Below are 20,048 nucleotides of genomic sequence, written 5' to 3' on the forward strand. Positions count from 1 at the left end.
TTGCCTATACTATAACATATAATAAGTGTAGGAGGGTAGAAATTATTTCAGACTGTAAAAATCGTAAAAAGATGTGAAATCAAAAGGAAAATGATTGTTTAGAGGTTTCGCCGTTTTGAAGATCACATTTTGACGTATTACATTTACATGTAGAATAAACTTTGGCGTGGTAGAGGGCGTTCGCTATATTTTTCTTGACCCAAGGTGAGCCGGGTTCATTCTTCTTGCGTTAAGGGTGTGACCCCAGTTGACCTCAGTTAAGAATTAGGCCTATAGCCAGCAGTTTTGAAACAGTAACGCTGCATATTACTAATGCTTCATTGTAATCTCATGTAAACTTAGCCCTGGTGTGTGTTCACGGCGTTGTACAGCCCCTCAGCGGGAGGCCGTAAATCGCCGGGAACACCATCTTACGCAGAGCTAATGTAAACTCAGCTCAAGCACCACACACGCACTCCCCTTCACAGACACCGTCGACACATCACAGTCTCTCAACAAAAGTATGCATTAGACTGCATTCAAAAAAATGGTGAGGGGGGCTGGAGAAACTCAGGGGGGGATTCGAAAATTTTTAGGGTAGTCGGGGGGGGGACTTGAAAGTTTTGCTCTGCCTATAGGGGGGGGGGGAACCTGAAAATATTTTGACTCCCAACATTTTGATGTCGTCCTATGTGTCTAATGTTAGTAATAACTAAACAAAATCTAGAACCGTTTTGTCGCATTTTATGTCTTTAATCTCGAAAAAATCTAAAAATGTATGAATGCCATTAAAGTTTCCTTAAACAAGTCGGCCTTGTAATTGGGCAGGAGCTACAGCTGTTGATAATAATTTTTTCAATATTTCTATGCAATGTATCAAACACAGTTTCTTGGTGTCTCTCTACAGCATGCTGAAAAACACAATATTCAGTTTGTCAACAAAGCCCGTTTGTCTAAATATTGGTGATAATTGAATGATACAAAGGCTCGGTACACGTAAGCTGTGTTGGCAAGCTGAATACTGGGCAGCTAAACATGCTGTAGGGAGTAGAACAAGAACGCAATTGTATAAACTGAAGAAAATGATGTCAAAATAAAAAGTTAATACAACTACTGCCCTGCTACTACATACTGGCAAGGCAGTGACAGTGATACATGTAGCTCTGACTCTGATGTAGTTTGAGAAGAGTTTCGGTCATAGGACACTCAATTGACAGTGAAACATACACTACTTGTACACAAGATCCAGCCTAAGAGCAACACATAGAAGACTGGGGGACTAACAGTTACCATGGATTTTTGAATGCTGGCATATGAGAACAATCAAATACTAGAGAAAAAAGATGGGGGTCACAATACTTGATCTTATACAAATGTACGATGAAAAGCCAGTTTTTCTAAAATCACTTAAAATCAATATATAAAACCATTCATTTCAAGTTCATGCATTGAATGAAATTTTCACATCTCATCGTACAATAACACAAAAATAAAACTTTGAACAGGAAAGACTCTAAATGGGAAATTTGTGACTAAATGGAATCATTTATTTTTTATCAAAGTTGCCATTATTGTACTCAAAATTTCTGAGATTAAAACATTAATTTGATGGAATATTTTAACCTTCCAGGATTGTCAATTTTGTAAAACATTTATAAGTAGCATCTAAGTTGTATATGTCTTGTACTTTTGAAACAAATATCGGTAGGTCACTGTGTTCATTTTTCACAACTTGGTAAAATGTAGCCAGGAATACACAATTTTCATACTCTCTCGTGATTGTCATTTTGTGTGCTTTTCAGCTGGTGCCATTGACCTGGCCAGAGTTGGATAAACTCGCCTCCTAGACTGAAAAATCCAAAAAGTCCACTGTTGCATTTAAAAATGAATCAATTTAAGAACTTGCCCTAGGTATGTGACTCTACAACCTGCTGATAAGAGGTAGTGTTGAACATCTGCATGCAGAACTACACAATACATGATTGTTTATTTTTACTGTACGTGCATTCCTAATAAATGTGTGGCTATATGGTAATTTGGGGGGGGGACATGAACATTTTTGAGGGTATTGAGGGGGTCTGAAAAAAAATTCTATCGCGATTCCTCCAGCCCCTCTCACCATTTTTTCTTTGAACACAGCCTTACTGATGTGACTCAGTGTCTCGATTGACCCGTCCTTTGAACTGTAATTTCAGGAAATACTGTCTACCTCAGGGCAGTAAAGTTAAACAACATCTTCAAGGGATTTAATGGCATGGGCACAAAGATGATGGTTAACAGGACTGCTCTGTTAGCACTGCTGTGTGTTTTCTTAACAAACATTATGCATCATGCATTTTCTGCCAAGAATGGTGGCATGCAAAGCGATTTATTGGAAGAAAGTCGAAATCACAGAGGTAAGAGATGTAGTATCAGCATTTACGTTACAGGAATTTAATAAAGAAGTCACAAGAAGGTATGATGTTGATAATTGGATTATTGCAGTAGGCTATTCGTGATTTCTGTTTGTTCTTGAGGATTTGCATAACATAAGCATAACTTTCAGTTTTCATCCAAGCTCAAAAACAATGATTAGAACAACAATTAATGCAATGTTGTTGGTCGATGTTCTTTTTAATCATACCATTTGGAAACTGATTGTACAGCATGTGGTTACACCTATAAGTGATGCAAGGCTGACAGTAAAATTCATACGCTGTACATACTTTACACTCATGACTCTTGGAAATTAAGTTTTATACTCTACTCAAGTACGATAAACTCTAAGTGCATTTAATCTCAAAATAGCTCACGACCCTTATAATTACCAGAGATTGACCACATGAGGAGTAATCGTGTCACTGTAAATAAAGAAGTTAATCTCAATTCATGTTATTAGCATGTTTTTCAATTGTTTCGATGACAAGGTCGTAATTTGTTCCTCACAAAAAAAGCAGCTCTATCAGCTTTCCAGCCAAGGACGTTTGATTTTATGTTTATTTTTACTTATAAATGAAAGTAATAACATGCATTGTATTTACATAAGCAGCACTCAGAAAAGTGAGGCAAATATGAAGGGCAACAGATACAGTGTGTTGTACATTATCAATAATGTTATCTCTTTTCTTGTGAATAATAACAAATCGCTGATGAGACAGGAATGTGTTTTGTTTAATCATTGTTTGCAACGGAATTAATGGATGGTTTCTGTCCTGCTGTGTATTGTAGTGCGTCGTGGCAGCAAACGTGCCTGTGGAAGAACTTTCAACACCTCTTCAGGTATTTTCACTTCTCCATATTATCCTGACGACTACCCAAGCAATCTGAACTGCACTTACTTCATTCATGGGAATGGATTGCCAGATAGTCGCATACAGGTATGGGGTTGATTAATACCTCAATACTAGCATGGTTGATAAAGTAAAACTAAAAGCATGCTTGATCAAGTGAACCCAAAGGTTGGTCTGTTATTTTCTCAAATCTTCCTGATACCGTTGAACACAAATGGCATACTTCATTTTCACAATGACGATCAACGGATAATGTAATAGACAAATTGTCTTGTGACCTTATAATGAAGAATGTAAATTAATTTTTAGAGTGACAGCTTGACTTTTGTTTGTTCATATCAAGTCGATTAGGGTACTATGTTCAAATGAATGATGTTATCCCAGAAATGTTTAAAATTCTAAACTAAGAAAGACTAGTACATTCTCTTTGCTTAATACATTTGTAACAGCATATAGAGACAATCTTGTTTAGATGCAGGCTGTTTGAATTACCGATATGCAAATGAGCGATGAAAATGTGAAATTGCCAAAACTTAAAATACTCAAAATCTGCTGGCTCTCATGGCTTTGAAATTTGGAAGATGTATTTCCTTTTTGATGCAAATTTAAAGTGCCTGGCTACCAAGATGACAAGGTAATCCTAAAAAAGAGCACAATAAATTCTAACAGTTGTCAGACACTCTACATTAAATTATATGAGTTTAAAACTTAAGTACGTAGAGATGTTCTCTGTGGCAGTTAGCTGCATGTTTGTTCAAATCAATATTTGATAAATGACTGATTCTGAAATGAACAAAATAAATATGAACAATTGTCAACAATTGCAAACTCATAAACTACTGGTCATAGGAATTTGGTAGAAATATACCTGTTTCGATTAAAGTTTTATGGTATCGGATTAAATTGATCAGATAACATGTGAGTCAACTAAATCAGGAAAACTGTCAAAATAATGGACTGCTTAATTCAAAACATGAGGTGGACCCTTTTCAGTTTATTTTTGTTGTTAGGATAAAGCCCAAACAACAGCCCAAAATTTTCAGAAATTACATCATATTTGATTGAGCCTTTTTGATTCTGGGTGTACGTCTAATATTAAGTTTGGTCGAAGAGAATTATGTTGAAATCGACAGACCTCAGCGAAAATATTCTTTATACATGCAACAGACAACTACGTTTCTATTTCCATGGGAATAGGGTGTCATTGATGCTTTTTCGATTTATATTTCAGCTCAAATTTGTCGAATTCTCCTTGTCAAACACTGATGAGGTAGTGGTGTATGATGGTAATGACACATCGAAAAGCACAGTAATTGGTCCATTTGTTGATGTATCAATCGACCAGCTTCCAATTATTCGTTCATCTGGCAGTAGCTTGACTGTCCAATTTCTATCCACTCGATCCACGTTATTTTCAAGCGGTCATAGGTTTTACGCAGAGTATAAAACTGTGCAATCAACATCAGATTGCGGTGGCATCTTCACAGCAATAACAGGGACCATTGCCTCACCATATTATCCTGAATCATATCCCCGTAATGTAGATTGTTACTACTTCATAATTGTCCCGGAAGATACTCGTGTTATGGTAAGTTTACAGTAGCTTGGTATTATTTGTAGGAATCGAGTTATGACAAAACTGGAGCGGGAAATCACTATAGCAAACAAGCCATGGTTTATTGCGATGATTTCTCTTCAGACATGGACTTAAAATTCCAATAGCTGCGATTCTAGCATTATTTTTTCTTGATAAATAATTCCAATCTTCTCTGTAATACTCTTCACGACGAGTTAGTTGAATAAAGTTTTGGGATCCAGACTTTCGAATTTTTTCAATGCCGATTATACACAAATTGGAAACTATGTTACTTGTGACTTTCTGAAACAGGCAGGAAAACTCCGATTCGGTATTGCAAGACTGGAGCTGACAGAATTGAATGAAGTGTAACTCGTTCAGTGTAAGCTGTCTTCTTACGAGCACGTAAAATAATACATAAAACTGCTTCCTTTGAAATAAACAAATACGTGATTTCATTTAAAACCACGCTTATCAAGTAATAACCACTTTCGCTATATCATGAGTGTATGTAGCATTGCGTCCTGACCACTAGCCCCTATAGCATGAGTTTTGTCACGTGGATGGAGCATTCAGAAAATTGCTCCCTATGCGCTCATTTTCGATCACAAAGGACTCCTTGCATTTTTTACTTCATAGACAGTACTGTCAATGGTTAGTCAGATGATTATCTATGGTGATATATATGTTTCAGGAGGAATTTCTTGGCCGTGCGTTAACACCTTAAAGGTGTTTCTGACCTCAAGGTGTCCAAATGCTAAATGTGCAGTAAGAAAGTTCATTAAATATGCAAATAAGGAATTGGCTTAGTACATAGCAAGTTTCATTTATTTTTGTCGAGTCAATTCAAATAAAAATCCCTTATTTCAAATGTTTATTTAATATGCAAATTGGGAGTTGGATGAATTAAAAATGCTTAATGACTTTCAAGAATATTGTATCATAGTATCTTCAATATATGTAGCAAGTTTCATCAAGTTTGGTCTAATCAATTCAGATATATATCCCTAATTAGGAAAGTTCATTTAATTTGCATATTAGGAATTGGCTGCAGTAAAAATGCTTAATGACTTTCAATAATGTTAATATCATAGTATCTTTAATATACATACCAAGAGTCGTCAATTTAATCTAGCCAATTCAGATATATAGCCCTAATTAGGAAAGTTCATTAAATATGCATAGTAGCAATTATCTTTCATGTCAGCCTTTAATATCTTTCATGGCTGATACATCTTGGTGTGATCAACATTTGTAGCAAATCAGATTGTGTTCAGTCATTCTCAATGTATATCCATTTTTTCTAAAATCATTAATTATGCAATGAGCAAGAAGTAAGGAAGCCACACCCGCCAAAAACTAATTAATTTTTGCCATTTGCAAACTTAATTAATGTACCAGATTTGATTCTGATCTGATGTGCCATTTTTGAGATATCGAGCACACAGACAGACAGACAGACAGACAGACAGACAGACAGACAGACAGACAGACATCGCTGCGACATATGCTCACGTGTTAACACGTGAGCAAAAAAACACCTTTTCGTTTCGCCAAAAGCTCGATCTGCAAGACTGACCCAAAATCAGTTTTGTTGTCGATTTCTCAAATTCGCCATCAGAGGGCGTCTAGTGACGTCATATGAGTCAAACAAAATGTCGCTCAGTGTCAGCGAGAACGGTGCACGTGCAGACTATTCAGACCACAGGTGTCCGGAGTTGCCGGTGTACATGCATAGAGAGAATGGGAAGGTTTGACACGATTTTGCCCTCCGGAATCCTGTAGACGATAAAAATCCACGTATATTAACGCATGCAGTCAAAAAACTACCGTCCTTCGATATATAAATACCTTTGATGTTTAATGTCCAACTCTGAGACGCGTTCATCGTTATTAAGTCCCACTTTTGGCCCCAAACTGCTGGTCAAGTACATTATCAGGGTCTTACGTACGTCAGACATTTTGAGTTGGGCAAATTACCCATTGTTCAGTGTGGATTAATTGATGTTATATTTGAACTCGTGACCTTCGCTAAAATATTTTCTAAAATACTTACAAGCTAATGATATAAGGATCCACGACTTGGGTTTGTTCAAAACGCAAAGCTGGACGTTGTACATCAGTATCTGTAGCCCGTTTGATGGCGGATTTAAATTTAGCGGTTGTGGGTCACGGGGTCATCTGGAATGCTAATGAGAACCGCGGTGCTTCTGTACGTAACAGCCTGATGACCGGGATAACCAGAGAGTTTTGGGCTGATATTGAGACTAAAGGATGGTTTGCCCACTTGAAACTTGAGCGTTAAAGGCAAGAGGTATTTCGCTATCGGGGTAGACCTTTTATTTGACTCTAAACTCCTTATTTGTTTGGATTCACGGTCCGGCGGGCAAAATCGTGTCAAACCTTCCCATTCTCTCTATGCATGTACACCGGTAACTCCGGACACCTGTGATTCAGACCTTGAAGACTTAGCCAGAGTACAACAGTATTCTTGTCTAAAACTCACAATATTTCATTCTTTTCTATTAGTTCAACAATATGAAAGACCAGGCTTAAAAATAGAAAGTGCACAACCCTGTAAAAGACTCCGTACCAGGGCTCGAAATAAGCGGTAGTCCCACGTCCACAGACTACCAACTTTTCCCTGGTGCTACCAAAACCCATGGAATGGTAGCCAACATGGACTACCAAATCCCGAGACATGAAATTACTTAATGGGCAATGATGTTGATCGCTGTGAGATGAGCGACACTCATACAGTCAACCCAGCTGGACACAGAAAGGCCAAACTATGACTTTGTTGTGCAAATTAAGCGACAGTGCAGTCGAAATTGTTACGACAAACTTTCAATAAAATATCGTTATCTGAACTGATGTACTTTGTTGACAGGCTCGGGAAATGATGGCCAATGAAATTCATTTCCATAGTTATTTAATCACAATTAAACACAAAATTATTCAAGCTGCAAAGAAAAAGCTGTCGGGCATCCACGAATTACGCTTTCCGCAGTGTACCAGATCATCCCAGATAGTGTACTATGATGGAGAAATATAAGCTTAGCCAACATTGCCACGAAAGTATTAGGAGAATGACAGTACCAAGTTGTCATCCTGAAATTCGTAGCCAATCTATCTTTAGCCATGTTATGTTTACACGTGCCGAGCGAAAATTTGTTGTCTGGGCGAACATCAAAATCTGCGTGTAAGCTCTGCGTATGTGTGAATTGGTCGTCAAACTTTGAGGCATCACCGTTATCCACTAAACATGCTATACCGCTCTCGTAAGGCTATGATCTGCAGGTATTGATGTCAAATGACTAGAAAATTCACTTCCTGGATAGAATCATGCAAAATAAATTTTTCATTGTCTAGATATAAATAAAGCATCCTTTGCTTTACAAAAAGAAATTCTTCATTCAAGCATGGGCTACCAGACTTTGTCACTGGGCTACCAACTTCAGAAAATGGTAGGCCAATGGGACTACCAGGGGAAAAAGTTAATTTCGAGCCCTGCGTACACATGTCACATGCGTACACTATCAGAATACCATTTACTATGGTGTCACATGGAGGGTACGATACCGGTGTCGTAGCTCACCCATACGAGCGCTTTGAAGCAATCGAGGTAATCCTGGTAATGCTGGAAAATCCTTACTGCCGACGACGCCGGCTGATGATCGACATTTCCGAAGTATTCCAATCCCGTTCCCGGTCGCGGAGGCCAAGGAGACTGCATTCGCGGACGCAGGAGCTTTTTGACTCCTGAACTAGGACATGTCATCCACGGGATGTTGGAGATACTTCGCCAGCCATGGCCTGATACTGAAACATTATAGATCCGATAATCAGATAGACAAAAACCAAACAGCCCTTTTCAGGGCCACGACATTCTCCAAAAAGAGATCACCCGTTTAATAATGTTAAAGCCCCAATAGCTGCGAATTTTACGCATGATTTTCATGATTTTATTTTCAAACCAAAGTTGGTTCGTGTAAATGTGCGAACTGTAGGACGTTTATAGAAGTATCACTGCTCGCTGATTTGGACCATGCATACACGTTTTAACAGGCCAAATAATAAAGGGTGCCGCACTCATTAAATGGTGCCCCCATGGAAAAGTACAAAAAACAGTATTCGCTGCATATACACAGCGTGATCATACCAGAAACAAGCATGATGCCACACGATGGCCAACATTTTACTGTTGTAATCTTCTTTATTTCCCCTGTAATGTGATGGTTTTTTGAAAAAGGCGGGAAATCTAAAATGATGTTATAACATTTGAATTTACATGCCAATATCGACAGTTATGACAGTGTTATATACTTTTTAAATCTTTAATGGGTTTTATTCGAAGAAAAATCTTGGAAACTCAGGATATTTTTAGTTCGCTAATTATACATTGGCAGCTATTGGGGCTTTAAGATTCTACATCTTACCTCTGACACTCACACAAAACTGTACTTGTTCACGCGTCCTACACACAGTACATGCACGCGTTCTCACAAATTGACGCATTCATGTCACACAGTTCTTCTTTTATCTGAAATGTACCATACCACACTCTCTGTTAGTGTGTGTTGAGTAATAAAAGATTAATTGATTGACATTCCGCCACTGTTTTGCGTCAGTGTTCTAAATCGCAGCATGGAGCGCTGCGACATTGAAGTGCCGGCGATGCAAAACGAGCCTAATTTTGCAGGATTGTAGGGCTCTATATTTATTAAAATGTTCATCACTTTGTGTTTTCAAACATAAATGGCCTAGACTACTGTAAATATGAAAAATACAATTAGTATTTCTGTCACAGGAGGGACTGTGTTTCCGTACAATCCACTTTACTGTATACAAACAACTTGCAGTTTTAAAAGCTATTAAACACGACTAAAACCTGATTTTTTCGGCTACATTTCAATTTTGCTTTAAAATTATGACTAAATTGAACATGCCAATGATATAAAATGGAATGCCAGTGTCACAGTCAAAAGTAATAGATAAGGAAAGGGAAAACATGGGAGGGGTCTGCTTATGATTACCTCTCACCGACGTTTCTGCATGAACCTTCGTGCGCGGTCGTTCAATATCGTACACCTTTCCGATCTAGCTGGAGAACTTGCCTGAGGAGGAGCCTTCAAATGTTCCTGATCAGTATTGTGGTAATAATAAAGTGTTGGAAAAGCATCCGGCTTAAGGCATAATGACTATTTTGTAATCCAATTGATGCTATGATGCTCGGAGAAACGACAAATGCCGAGTCTTCAAAGTGCACCGAACAAAGCCGTGAGTATCATCGGCTACCGATATTTTCTCCGGACTGCTTCAATCCATTTTTTTCTGCATCGAGGCTCTGTAGGGAAGCTAAAAAAGCTTGCTCCTGGCCCTTTACCGTTATTGCAATTAAATGCAACACAATAGACCATCGTTTCTATTTATATATAGCTAACAAATAGCTCAACAGCTATTTACATATAAGGAAAGATGATACAATCTGCTAGACTGCCGCAGTGAATAGCAAGCACGTCACTTGTGTTTGACTCAAATGACGTCACTAACCCCAGAACTCGGAAGTAAGGACGTTGGCGGGCATTTCAAATTGCGTTTTGTGGGCGGGACTGACACCTAACTACATTTTCGAGAAATGCGATTAATTATTCGCATCGCCGACAATGTTTTTATCATAATGAACATATGTAAGATAGGATAAACCAAATGCTATAGTTTTTGTACATTTTAAGTTAGTTTTTAATCTATCTTTAAATATGCGAATGGGCCAAAAAGGAGAACGATAACGTCTTGCTTATACATCATCAATCGACCTAAGTATGATCGATAATTACATGGGCCTCGTCATAATCGGTGAACTCAGTATTGATATACAGCCCGATCATAGAAATTCAGTAAATAGTCAGATGAGCGATGGACTGAGTAATCGGTATAAAGTGGGTTAAAGTCCAGCACTGCCACTCACAATGGGGTGCAGGCCATATTTCCACCGCAAATGGGGCGGGGGACAACGTCATTATTGCAGAATATGCAGAAGGAAAGCATTTTCACTCCAAATAGGGCCAAGTACAACGTTATTAAGGTAGAATGAGCCTCAGGGACAGATATTTGGACTATGAAACTTTTTATATGAAACTTTTTTAATTCTCTTCTGATCTACCACTTGGGTTCACTTTGAAGCTCTTTAAGTAAGAAAAACTTCAACCATCTCACTTTTTTTATAATCAAAAATTTAAAGCCCCAGTGCTGCTAACTTTTGATGATAATTTCACCATTTTTTATTTTGAATGTGAACCATAATTCCTTGTTCTTCTCCCCAAAGAATGTTGATATACACAGTATCCAGCTTGTCAACTCAGTCCCTATGGTTGTAAACTGCATTGTTATTGTTGAAAACTGACTTCTGGTCCGGACTAGAATTCAAATGTAAACAATAACCATGCATTTTACACATATAGACGCTAAGTTGACAAGCTAAATAGTGGGTGTTTTAACATTCTTTGGGGAGTAGAATAAGAAGTTGCAATTGATTGACAAAATAAAAATAATGAAAAAACCATCAAAAGTTAGCAGCACTAGGGCTGTAATTTTTTCCAAAGACTTATTACAGGGATGGCGGCCATTTTGAATTGCAAATATCGGTAAATCTTGGGTAATTTTTCTCTCTAGTATCATAATTTGCACGATGACCCCAGATTTTTATTCTTGATTTTGAAAGTGAATTGTTCAAAGATTCCTTGAAGAAAATTTGAGCGAAAGTTTAAATCTATTACTTTCGAGGCGCATACTACCTTAAGGACAGTAGTTTCATTACAGTGTACAGTGATTGACCATTTTTACTGAGAAGAAGTTAAGAGGAAAGGGTGAAGGACATTATTTTCAGTACAGATTAAGATGAAGGACAGTATTTTCATGGAACAGTAGTGCGAAGGACACTGTTATTAGGGCAGAATGTTGTAAATGAAAATATTTTCGAAACAGAATAGTGTGATAATCTGCTCTACATCTTATCCTGCGCTGTAAATGTTGTCCTTCGCCTAATTACGTACAGAAAATACAATGTTTTACCACTTATATAAGCTTTTTCAGTACGACCTTCTTTGTCCTTCGCTGTCCTTCCTTTTAGTTCTTGCCACAAAAGCAATTAGTTTAATGCCGAAACAAATGGGCAAGTTCTCGCTACACGCTAATCTGTGTCCACTCATTACTGTAGACGACCGAGTGCGGCACCCGTTTAATGACAATTTTTGTTACCCAACAATAAGTCATTTTCTCTGTAACCGATTTAATCGTCTGATAGTTTTGAAATGAGGTTTTTACTTTTTCGGTATAATCCCATATAGAGATGTTAAAATGAAGGCAAAATTTGAGTATATTACTTTAAACAGCCAAAATTTCTTATTTTTGGTCAAACATTTCTCTTTCACAAAAGATTACCATGAGCATTTTCAGTTCATAATGATTTTGCAATTTTTTTTCAATGTCTAGTCACCATCCTGCCACTATCACCTACTCAAATATTCCTTCGTACTAATGAATTGCGTTCCTTACTATGTTCTTTCGGTGAGTTTATTCTTATGACATTTTGCTATTATTTGCTTGTTTCCCTTCCTGAAAAATTACCATCACGAATGAATATTTAATATTTACATTGCAGTTGCAGTTTCAATTAATTGACTTGGAACACCGTGACACGTTGGATATCTATGACGGATTTACTGTCAGTATCAATCATTATTTGGGAAATGGATACGGCAGTTACTATATGTCTGACAACCACGCGATGCTTGTGAGGTTTCAGTCGGGTAGCTATACTTCACAGACTTTAGGGTCAGGATTTTATGCAAAGTACAGCCGAGACACGTGTGGAGGTACTTACTCATCCAACATCAATGAGGGATACATCATTTCACCCCTCTATCCCGACTTCAGGAAAAATTTCTTTGACATCGACAATTGCTATTACAACATCTCTGTTTCTGATGGATATACTGTACAAGTGAGTATGTTTTTCTACTTTCGATTGGCATGCCACCGAATTGTCTTAATATTCACACATATCCTATGAAGTATATGCCATAAGGAGGGAACAAATATGACGTACCCGAAAGGATTTTCACAGCTATACGCTGTATGTCTTCTGTTGTCTGCACAAGTCTTCTATTGTCTGCGCAGGGCAAAATGCTAATGTTTGAACACTTTGGAAAATACAAATTAAAAGTTGAAATAGCTGCCAGATCTTTGTTTATTCATGTCGCCATTACATCAAGTTGGTCAAGAATTGTGAGGCATAACACAATATATTCCGCCTATTGCATTTTAACACTTATTTTGATATTTGAAAGTCACATACAATGCCAAGTAAGTGGCTGAAAATACTCAATTTATTTGTTCACAAATCCTACCGGCCCAAGTTTCATTTGCATGTTGCTCAAATAAGTCTAAAGAAAACTTTAAAGAAAACACTCGTTAAAGGAGAACAAGCCAACGACAAAACAAGGAAACTATTCATAAAACTAAATTCAAGTTAAGAATACACACAGAAAAGGAAACGAAAGCAAACAAATGAACAAAAACAGTCATTATAATGTTACATGTCCCAGGTTAGTCTTAAATAAATCACTAAACATATTTATATTGTGATTATTACGAATGATTTCTTGATTATTCATACATCTAAGTTCATACATCGAAATAAATTGTTCATACATAAAAATTGATATATCTACGGGGCTGTCTGAAAGTAGGACCGGCACGTGGTCGAAGCAGAGCTCTGGTAAAACATTTTGTAAGTTACAAAATCTAGTTGCATAATTGTGTGAAACCATCATGTCAAGATAAGCATGACGTTACTCCAAGGTCGGTAATTTAAACAAAGTACAACATGTTTTATATATTGAACATATTCGAGCGATTTCAGATCAAATCTGAATTTTTGCCAAGGTTCCTGACAACAGAGACATATTCAAGACTATTCCTTACAATGAAAGTATAAAGGGATTTAAAAGTTGAACATGAGTAACACTTTGAGAGCTTCGTTTTATAAAACAAACATTCTGAAAGATTTGCCTACTTTAATAGAAATATAATCTGAGAAACTTAGATTTGAGCTTAAAGGAACTCCAAAATATTTCACTTTTTGTATGCTAGGTCTTTCGGTTTTGGTTCGATACTACTGCTTTTTACTTGCTTGGCAAATTTGGAAGTTGCACTGCCTCACAAATAGGGTTTCAATTATACATCAAACATATATTCATGCATTGATGTTTTTGTGTTTATAAGCACTGCATCGATTTCATCTCGTCAAGTATCCTCTTGTAGTGAGATGGAACAAGAGCCAGCACCTAACTGCAAGGCAATACAGGGACAGTTTGGACCAAATAGGCGTTTGTAGTCCCTTTATTATTAGAAACCGATGTGTTTGTGTGTTAAAAGGTCACAGTTGTCCAGTGAATACAAGGGGGAAGTTCGGGGAGGGGGGAAGTCTTCTTAACCTGATGCAGAACGTTTCTAAAAATTTGACATTAAAATAAAATGATACGGTGATTCTTCGAACAACTGTGATTCTTGCAAACCCCGTTTGTGTTTACCAATTTGCATAGTCCTCTTAATCTTTGAGTGACCCACTGGCTGTAAATAATGACTAATGTAGTAGGAATTATTACTGATAGCTTTTCTATAGCAGTCTTTTGTAACATCAGTATCTCTATTCTGTAGGTGGAGTTTATCGAATTCGGCCTGCAGCCATGCTGTGCTCACTTGAGTATTTATGACGGAACTAGTGGTGACTCTCCATTGGTTGGTAAATACACAGGCTACGTACTGCCGAGGAAGATAGAAGCAACAGGATCAAATCTCTTCTTGCATTACCACGGCGCCAGATTTAGATACTCAACTAGCCGTGGTTTCTACCTTGTGTACCACAATGGATTTGTGGATGCATATGGTCCTTTTTCAGGTCAGTTGAAATAAACACGATTGGAACTAATTTGGGATAATTGGATAGTGACGCGATGTCGGTTTCATCTGCAAATGTAAGCTCATCTGATTTTCTTTTCAGGTTATACACTTGTTTTTATGAGTACTTTGTAATATAGCAACATTCAGCTATAGGGCACCTAAACGTTTGTGAAATTTGAAAAATATAAAGATCCAATTATCCCAAATTAGTTCCAATCGTGTTAATAAAAAAGTCCCCATTAAAATGTTATATTTAGTTATTTACATATCAAAATGTTAACAATTTACTGATGTCATTCGACTTGTGGAAGTAAGACAAGGTTGAAACAAAACTTAATTCATTCTCGTAGGGGCGGGGTGGGAGGTGGGTTATGGTTAGCCCATATGGCAATATATAGTCATTTATATAATTCAAGGTCAAGGACATTTCTCTCAGTACTTAAGCCTTTTGCATGTGAGCTTCAATCATTAACTATGCATATTTGTCTTAATTATGCAAGCTACAGCCCCTAAACTCATCAGACCTTTTCTGGTCTTGAACATTTCATAGAAAAAATATCACTTTTTTCCCGCGAATTTTGAGTTATCTAGGTTTACCAGTACTGCATTGTGATTTGAACTCATTAGCATATTTAAGAATCAAGGCTGCTTATGCTTAATTTCCTTGAAGTTGTTTCCCTGAATAAATAAACAGCACTTCTGAACACGGTTGCTTTGCAAAAAACGGCTCATAGAATTGTTTAACACAAACTTTGTCAGAAACAGTACATGAGTTGCAATATAACTTCGATGATAACTCCGTCGATATTTCCGAGAACACTGTGTAAGAACCAATGTCTACACTTAATTTCTTGAACACAAGGGATGCAATTACATTTATATTGAAAGATTGTTATAGAAAAACCTTGTGCTATAACATCGACTCACCTATTACTATATATGTATAACAAATATATTAGACAATATATAATGCACATATCAGATTCGATATAATTTTTTTTTGTTTCTTTTTTACATTTATTTGTTGTCGTCAGCAAAAATTTCGATATTGTAATCATGCGAGTCACTGTTGTTTAAGTTATTTAATATTATATCATGAAATGTGCTCACATGGCAAACGTGAAATCCCAAGTAAATTTATGTCATGTGTTCAGTGTGATTTGGTAGCTTGGTTTCAGATGAATTTCGTGTTCTTTAGAGATGAATTGAGTGCACACTTAAACAAAATTAAAAGAAAGAGGGCTGGTTTTTGTAACTGCGCCTCAAAAAGACTTTCTTGCATCCAAACCTTGTATTCCATGCAAGTACATCGATGTATCACGTTGACATAGTTTCAAGACATACAAAATGCAGATATGTTTTAACATTCATCGTTCTCCAACGTACCTAGAATACAGTGTTATTATTTGTCGTATGGCCCCATACTACCTTTGATTGCAGTTCGATGACTCCCTCCATTTAGTCATAAAACGAACAAACACCCACCGAAATTTTGATTTGGTTGGTTGTATCAAGATCAGTTTTACTTTTAAAACTGAAGCTCATTACATGACTTCGGAAACGTGCAATGAATATCAAGTACACTAACCATTGACATTCCATGCAAAGTTCAGAATTTCAGAGAACTTGTTGATTGGTTATACATGATAAGTATGTTTCTCAGCAATATTGCGACGGCCTACCTTCCCCGTCGTTTTGCTCGAGCCAGCGTTTGACAAAGTCATGAATGTTGGCTGAAGGTTTATTGCTCTAGCTGGTTTCTCCTCTGGCACGTACGAGTTGTATCCTTTTTATTTTAGTCTGTGGTAACAACATTGCGTATGGTTTGAATGGCTTAATCTACTCGCACTCCTCATATCCCTCCGACTATCCATCAAATCAAAACTGCTCCATCACAATATTGACGGCTGGTGAATACAATTATGTGGCCTTCAAATTATGGAGCTTGATATGGCAAATACTGCTCATCCAGGTTAGTAATATCGTTTATTATCCTCTTTTCTATGATATATAGCTATTTTTCATCGGTTTCTACATTCTGTCATGTACAGTGAATGGTATTAAAAAAGCGTCAGTCAATCAGATAGTCTACAGAAATTTACCGTAAATTTTGCCAATGCATCTATATTTCCTAATGTATCTCATCACTGGAACATGCAGTGTCCCTGTTACTCTCAGTCTAGTGTCATCAAGATAGTCTAACACAAATTCAGTACGTGTGAAATCATATCAACTTGAAAAGATACCTTAAAAGGGGTTTTAATTGGTTGCTAATTGATGAGTACACTCCAAATACTGCAGCACTAGAGTTTTGCCTCATACTGGTAGTGCAGAGCTCCATAGTGTGAAAAATTATGAAGTATGACTAGGACATTTCCTAGACACGTATCTCTAATTATTCAAAAGCAACCGGTGTTGTAGACGATTGTTATGCGATAACATAACAGCTACAGAAGATCTTGCAAATTTGTGCAGTACAAATATGGCATGTTTTAATGAGGTTTTTTCTCGACATCACTTTGTCAGACTGTAGCGAGAGTGAAACCGAAGATGCAATACGAGTCTATGATATGTATGGTTTGGTGGGCACTGTTTGTACCAATGATGGTTATCATCACTACTCGACATTTGAAATATGACAGTGACATTTTCAAGCTACGAGCATACAGGACACCGCAGTGGATTCAAGGCATATTTTACAGTTTATGGTGAGTGAGTGTAAAATATATGAGTATTTTCTCTTCAGGCAAATCAATGGACTTTACCGTACAGTGTAGATATCGCGGCAGAAACGTATGGGCAGATCATTTTCAATGATGATTCAGAAATACAAATCCTTACAACAGGAATCTCAGGCCAGTCAACATAAAAATTAGGGAAACTACAAAAATTCCTTTTTCAGACATTGTGCTTTCAACCAAGCTATCAGGAGAATTCAGTGAAATCCATCATATTTATGTATATTTGAGCAAGACCAATTAGTGAAATAACCTTCAACTTACCGCTTTTCATATACGTCTCACAAATACAGTGACATGACACTTATGTCTCATACGTCACAAAAGTACAGGTATAATATTGATTAAATATTTTTGTGCCGGAAAACAATTAATTTTCATCAAACTTCTCAAAGTATTATTTTGAAACTCAGGTATGTTTTTTTTTTTAATTTACACGCCGACATAATGCTTTTGTAAACAATAGAAAACGTTGTTCTTGAAAAATGAAGTGTATGTCGTCTAAATTCGGTCGTCAATAGTAACATTGGAATTTCAAAGATTCATGCCGTGCTCCGTAGACCAACTTGAAGAAACTGTATTTCACAAATAGAACAAAAAGAATTTTCAAATATTTATGGATAAGAGATATTCATTATATTGTTTTATTTTTTTCATTGTGTGCGAGAATCAACGAGTCAATGCGGAGATTCGAGAGATTTTATGTGTGTAAACGTTAATCGTTGTCTCCAACTAAGGCTGATATGTAACGGCTTTGACGATTGTGGTGACAATTCTGATGAAGAACATTGTCCTAAACCAGGTACGTTTACTCATAATAACGTAGATGTTTTACATAACAAATATTGTATAAAGATATTAGGGCTAAAATTCTGACATGCATTTTCACTTTTCGACCTCACATTTTCAACACTCAAGGTTGCATTTCACATTCTGCAAATTTTATATTTCATTCAAAGTCGCATTTAAGCCATTTAAATTCATTCCCCGACCATTTTAGTCAAGTTTAAGTCACATTTGATAGTCAACTTTCCCACTTCTCTCTGATTAATTTGACCATTTTGAATCCGTGACATTATTCGGCGAACCATTAGGCCTATTTCACCCTGTAATCAAAATATAGAATTCAAAATATGGGCAAATTTTGTTATTCCACCTGTTCACAGGACCATTTAGATTAAACTTTGAACGAATTTCGATCTTGAATTTACTTTCTTAGCAATGTATTTCAAAATCAAAAATAACGCATTAAGCGGGGTATCTTTATCGGCCAACCTTATTTTTGGTCAATAAATGCAAATATGAATTACGAATTGGATAAAACGTTAAATTGTTGTTGGTTTTCCTGAATGCGAATAGTTACGTGAATGACGGAACCTCTAGTTTTTCAATGGTAGTAACAAATTGAAATTAGAAATTAGACATTGCCTCAGCAATATTTAAAAGTGGGAAGCTTTCATTTTACAAGGTGGAAAAAGGGGATGTCCAGTTTCACTACTCGGTTCTGGAGGGGGTTAAATTTTGCATAACGACGGTTTTAGAGGGAGTCACGTTTTACATACGTTTAGTATTACAATACTATTGAACGAAATGTAGAAGACATCACAGAAATAGAACAGAACATTGTTTTATTCTTACAGCATAACAGTTTTTGTACAATACAAACAGGATTCTATCAAAGACACTGCTTGTATAAATTATATGTTTCTAGTTATGACAGTTTGCCTACAAGATAATAATTTGGTTCTTAGGGGTCACCTTCGTAACCTATAACCGTCTTTTGCAATGCCTAACCCCCTAGCCGTGTTGTAAAACTTAGCCAACCGATTTTCACCGACACCTTTGTACAACTGTACAAAATGAAGGCTCCCTCAGTTGGTCTCGTAGTACCTACCGACTTCTAATTTAACTTTGTAGTGAACATTGTACAACTGGAGGTCCCGTCATTCAAGGGATTAAGGACTGTCTCAAACCTTTATGATGACAGTGAAAACAGTAATTTCGGGAAATGTCCGGCCCCAACCAAGCTGCAGGGAGGTACATACGGAGGCAACAGTGTAGCATTTTTTATTTTTTATTTATTTATTTAGCACAAATAACCAAATTAATAAGAAAATAGTACAGAAGGTAACAATTTACAACACCAAAGGAGACAACGCAGTTATTTGTGCATGGATAGCACAGAAAAGTCCGAAGACTTATTTCCACTGTGGTCCATGAAAAGAAGACTACACAATAAATATAAATATAAAAGATGACAAAGAATTCAAAATTAAGTGAAAAGACAAAATGCGGAAAACAGTCGAATAAAAAGACAATCCTGCTGCCGGTTTAAGACACACAAACAACAACGACAAAAGATCGGTAATAACAAACATCCAATTGTAAACATACAAGGTAAAAAAGGATATACAAAATCAATCTAAAGGTCAAGTACACTATAAAAATTTCTCTTCAACAAGCGTTTAAAAACATTGTTTGATGAAGTCAGCCGTATATTACATGGTAATTGATTCCATAAAT

The 20,048-nt window shown here is 36.8% G+C and overlaps 1 protein-coding gene across 2 annotated transcripts in view; it reads left to right on the forward strand.

Annotated features, from left to right (window-relative positions):
• Positions 1–20,048, forward strand: part of LOC139149221 (CUB domain-containing protein 2-like) — a 28,573-nt gene that overhangs the window by 808 nt on the left and 7,717 nt on the right. Inside the window, exons 2-9 of one of the 2 annotated variants that reach the window (XM_070720817.1) lie at positions 2,175–2,375; positions 3,187–3,335; positions 4,480–4,836; positions 12,485–12,826; positions 14,545–14,785; positions 16,587–16,759; positions 17,314–17,495; positions 18,193–18,294. In XM_070720817.1, coding sequence (XP_070576918.1) covers positions 2,234–2,375; positions 3,187–3,335; positions 4,480–4,836; positions 12,485–12,826; positions 14,545–14,785; positions 16,587–16,759; positions 17,314–17,495; position 18,193 — 1,587 coding nt within the window. In that variant the 5' untranslated portion in view covers positions 2,175–2,233 and the 3' untranslated portion in view covers positions 18,194–18,294. Of the gene's footprint in view, positions 1–2,174; positions 2,376–3,186; positions 3,336–4,479; positions 4,837–12,484; positions 12,827–14,544; positions 14,786–16,586; positions 16,760–17,313; positions 17,496–18,192; positions 18,295–20,048 lie in introns of those variants that run through there. The other variant, XM_070720816.1, reaches the window with a different exon arrangement.

The sequence above is a fragment of the Ptychodera flava genome, chromosome 14, assembly GCF_041260155.1.
Source record: "Ptychodera flava strain L36383 chromosome 14, AS_Pfla_20210202, whole genome shotgun sequence".
Lineage (NCBI taxonomy): Eukaryota > Metazoa > Hemichordata > Enteropneusta > Ptychoderidae > Ptychodera > Ptychodera flava.